General features: G+C 36.3%; 1 protein-coding gene across 2 annotated transcripts in view; it reads left to right on the forward strand.

Moving 5' to 3' along the window:
• VIRMA (vir like m6A methyltransferase associated) overlaps positions 1-3,668 on the forward strand; it is a 65,920-nt gene extending 62,252 nt beyond the window's left edge. The window contains exons 22-23 of one of the 2 annotated variants that reach the window (XM_023726074.1): positions 1,798-1,941; positions 2,611-3,668. In XM_023726074.1, coding sequence (XP_023581842.1) covers positions 1,798-1,941; positions 2,611-2,765 — 299 coding nt within the window. In that variant the 3' untranslated portion in view covers positions 2,766-3,668. The remainder of the gene's footprint in view (positions 1-1,797; positions 1,942-2,610) is intronic. The other variant, XM_004370769.3, reaches the window with a different exon arrangement.
• The last annotated feature ends 514 nt before the right edge of the window (positions 3,669-4,182 follow it).

Genomic DNA, 4,182 nt, shown 5'->3' on the forward strand with positions numbered 1-4,182 from the left:
GCCAGGCACCATCCAGTTCTTCTGGTCTCAGGCTGATGAAGTCTCTGGTTTATGTGGCCCTTTCTGTCTGTTGGGCTAATATTTTCCTTGTGACTTTGGTGTTCTTCATTCTCCTTTACTCCAGGTGGGTTGGGACCAATTGATGCATCTTAGACGGCCACTTGCTAGCTATTAAGACCCCAGACGCTACTCACCAAAGTGGGATGCAGAACATTTTCTTAATAAACTTTGTTATGCCAGTTGACCTAGATGTCCCCTGAAACTATGGTCCCCAAACTCCCGCCCCTGCTACTCTGTCCCTCAAAGTGTTTGGTTGTATTCAGGAAACTTCTTGGCTTTGGTTTAGTCCAGTTGTGCTGACTTCCCCTGTAATGTGTGCTGTCCTTCACTTGACCTAAAATAATTCCTGTCTACTTTCTACTTAGTGATACCCCTCTCCCTCCCTCCCCACCCTTGTAACCATCAAAGAATATTGTCTTCTGTTGTCTCACATACTTTGGACACGTTATCGGGAAGGACCAGTCCCTGGAGAAGAACATCATGCTTTGTAAAGTACAGGGTCAGCAGAAAAGAGGAAGACCCTCAGTGAGATAGATTGACACAGTGGCTGCAACAATGGGCTCAAACTTAGCAACGACTGTGAGGATGGCGCAGGACCTTCTGTTGTACATAGTGTCATTATGAGCAGGGGAACCGACTCAATGGCACCTAACAACAATAACTAACAGACCAGTGGTACTATTTGCAGAGTATTCTATTGGATAGAAAAAACCTTTTTTTAAGTTAACCTTTGGTAAATTTTACTTTTATAGGTGAGTTTAAAAGAAATTCTGACTGATTCTTTTTCTTTTTAAATTAAGAATTGTGTTTTACTTTCTAAGTAATATCCATACATTATTTTCATAGTAAGTGTACCTATCAATCTGTAAGATTGTTCTGCATAGTTCATCACTGATTCTCTCATCTCCTTGCTTTCCGAATGTAATATTTAATGCTTTAAATGTTTTAAAGATTTTTTTAAACTGTTTGAATATACTTGTAGGAATTTTACTTTACTAACAGATCAGTGACATGTCTGAATGCTTGCTTAGTTAGGAGGGTGGTAGTAAAAGAGAATAAGGGTTTATGTTAATAGGGAACACTTATATAGGTGTGTCAGGAACTGTTATAAATACTTTATATATAATACCCTAGCGTCAAATCCATGAGGTAGGTTCTGTTAGTATCCCCACTTAGCAGAAGAGAAAACTGTGAGTCACCTTGCCAGGACACATAAATAGAAGTGATAGAACAGTATTTGAATCTTAGTCGTCTAGTTCCAGAGCCTCTGCTCGTAACCACTGTGTGATGCTGCCTTTCTAGACTGTATTCCATTTACAGAATTTCATAGTTTCTATTATTACTTTTTTTTTTTTAATTTTTTTTATTGTACTTTAGACAAAGGTTTACAGAACAAATAGTTTCTCATTAAATAGTCAGTACACATATTCTTTTATGACACCGGTTAACAACCCCACGACATGTCAACCCTCTCCCTTCTCGACCTTGGAGGACCCTTTTTTTGGTGAAAATATACATAGCCAAAGTTACACCGTTTCAAAAGTTTCTACATGTACAATTCATTGACATCGATTACATTCTTCCAGTTGTGCTGCTGTTCTCACTATCCTTTACCAAATTATTCCATCACCTCTATTATTACTTTTAAAGATTGAAAAAGAAAAAACCTGTTAATTTGTCCTTAATCCAGTTAAATTTGTGATAAAAGTAGATTTTGATTGTGTTATTTATGTTTAGGAAACTACAGTCGTCGAGAGGGCACAAGAGGCTCCAGTTGGAGTGCTCAGAATACTCCTCGAGGAACTTACAATGATAGTCGTGGAGGCCAGAGCAATTTTAACAGGGGTCCTCTTCCACCATTAAGACCACTTAGTTCTACAGGTATACATCCTCTGTACTCGATATTGTTGAGAAAAGGGAAGCCAGTTCCTCCTTTTCAAATTGTTGAATGTCATGCTCACATTCTGATAGAGCATATTTTGGAATGTAGACCTATAACTCCAAAGTCAATTGTATATCTGAGAATGAATGTCTAATGTAGATTTCTGTAAAAGTAATCAAATTTTAGATACTGAACTATTTGTACAGTCTAAACAGTTTCCTGGTGGTGTGTTCTATTTTTATATTTCAATAAGGAAATCTAATCCATAAGGTATATTTTTTACCGAAGTATTTTAGTAACAGAGGTATCTTTGCACAGTATATTCTATTTTTGTTTACAGTATTCTCTTCTATATGTAAGCACATAACCTTTTCTAAAACAGTACTATATCAAGTCCAAAATTCTGCTGGTCAGAGGTAGCTTTTGGTTTCAAATGCATTTTTTAAAAAATAACAGCTTTGTTGAGATATAGTTCTCATGTATGATACAGTTTACCTATTTAAAATGTACACGTTAATGGTCTTCAGTAGATTCACAGTTTGCGCATGGGTTTTAAAGGAGCCAGCAGTAATTCTTGTCTTGGTTTGAGCTCAGTATCATAGATTAATATTCATTTTGTATAAAAGGAAGGGAAGTTGGAACTAAAAACTATATTCTTTCTTTTATAGGCTACCGCCCAAGTCCTCGTGATCGTGCTTCCAGAGGTCGTGGGGGACTTGGACCTTCCTGGGCAAGTGCAAATAGTGGCAGTGGAGGCTCAAGAGGAAAGTTTGTTAGTGGAGGCAGTGGTAGAGGTCGTCATGTACGGTCCTTTACACGATAAAAATTCTCTTGGGAACATCCTAAATGTGTATGAACATTTCATGAGGACAATAAAAATAAGACATTGAAGGACCAATTTAGACTTAGCAGTTATCTGAAGACATCTGAGAGAATATTTTTATCTGAAGAAAGCAGATTTTGTTTGATACCTAACACAAGATTTCAATAAAAATCCAAACTTTTTATGTATGTTTGTATATATTTCTTCCCCTTCTTGTATGACTACTTATTTAAGAAATTCCTTAGATAGGAAGTGAAAAACTAAATGATTTTTGTTTTAGTGTATTTCTTGACTATAGGCCACAGAGGTTCCCGAAGTTTCTTGGCTCATGAAACCCTTTAGGGTCTCAGTAATTTTTTCACAGCACACCCAGGCCAAAAGATATATCTAATACTTCTGTTTAGTAAGCAGCTTGGCCCAAACAGTAAGAATTTATGTCTTAACAGCTTAGCCAGCTGGAAAAATAATACACATAAATTAAAAGAACAGTTAAATTTCTGTTTCCTTCTTAATATAACCAGTAGTAATTGTGGACAACTTCTCAAACCTTGGAATCAAGATTGGATGCTGTCTCATTTCCTGTTCCACCTTGATTTTTGCACAGTACTTTTTATCACACTACTGAAACCCCAGCTTTGCAAAGATAAGCTGTCATGGAAAGGAATATAACGCTATTTAATGTTGAAAATGTGAACTACCTCAAGCTAGTAGTTTGAGTGATGTCCAACAGATGTTTCTATGTTTCCGTCAAAAATATCTTATGGCGTCCATGTGAATTTACTAGAGTGCCCTGGTGCACCCTTTGGGAACCATGACTGTACCAAAAGAAACATGACACTTTTCTCCTTTAAGTTAGAAATATTCATTTACTCTGTGTCACAGATTTATATCTATCTATACTATTTAATTGAAACCTAGAATGAGGCATATCCTAATGCTATTATTTTGGGAATCAGAAACATCTAATAAAATCTGGACTTTCTCTGTAGAAGTAAAGCTAATAACTTTGATAAAACAGCCATATTTTCCAGAAGGGATGTTTTTAACACACTGAGCCTATATAACTGGCATAAAATACAACAGAGTTACCATAAACAAAAATGCAGTGTATGAGTCTCAATCTACCCCTTTATCAATCTGTTTTGGGGAAATATTTGTGAGTAGATAGAAAGTTTGTTAGGAAGACACCTTAAAGAAAATCTCAGTTCTTTTCCCCTGGATAAAAATTAACGGAGTTGTCTAAAGATTCTGATGTTTAAGTGAAAAGTAAATGGAAATCTTTTTATAACTGTTGGCCTTGAAAAACCCAAGATAAACCCCTTTCAGTCTTGAAACCTAGTAAGCTCTTCTTCAAAGATACATTTTTCAGGAACAAGACAAGGATGCCCTTTATCACCACTCCTATTTAACATTGTGT

Source organism: Trichechus manatus, unplaced genomic scaffold, assembly GCF_000243295.1.
Source record: "Trichechus manatus latirostris isolate Lorelei unplaced genomic scaffold, TriManLat1.0 scaffold00009, whole genome shotgun sequence".
Lineage (NCBI taxonomy): Eukaryota > Metazoa > Chordata > Mammalia > Sirenia > Trichechidae > Trichechus > Trichechus manatus.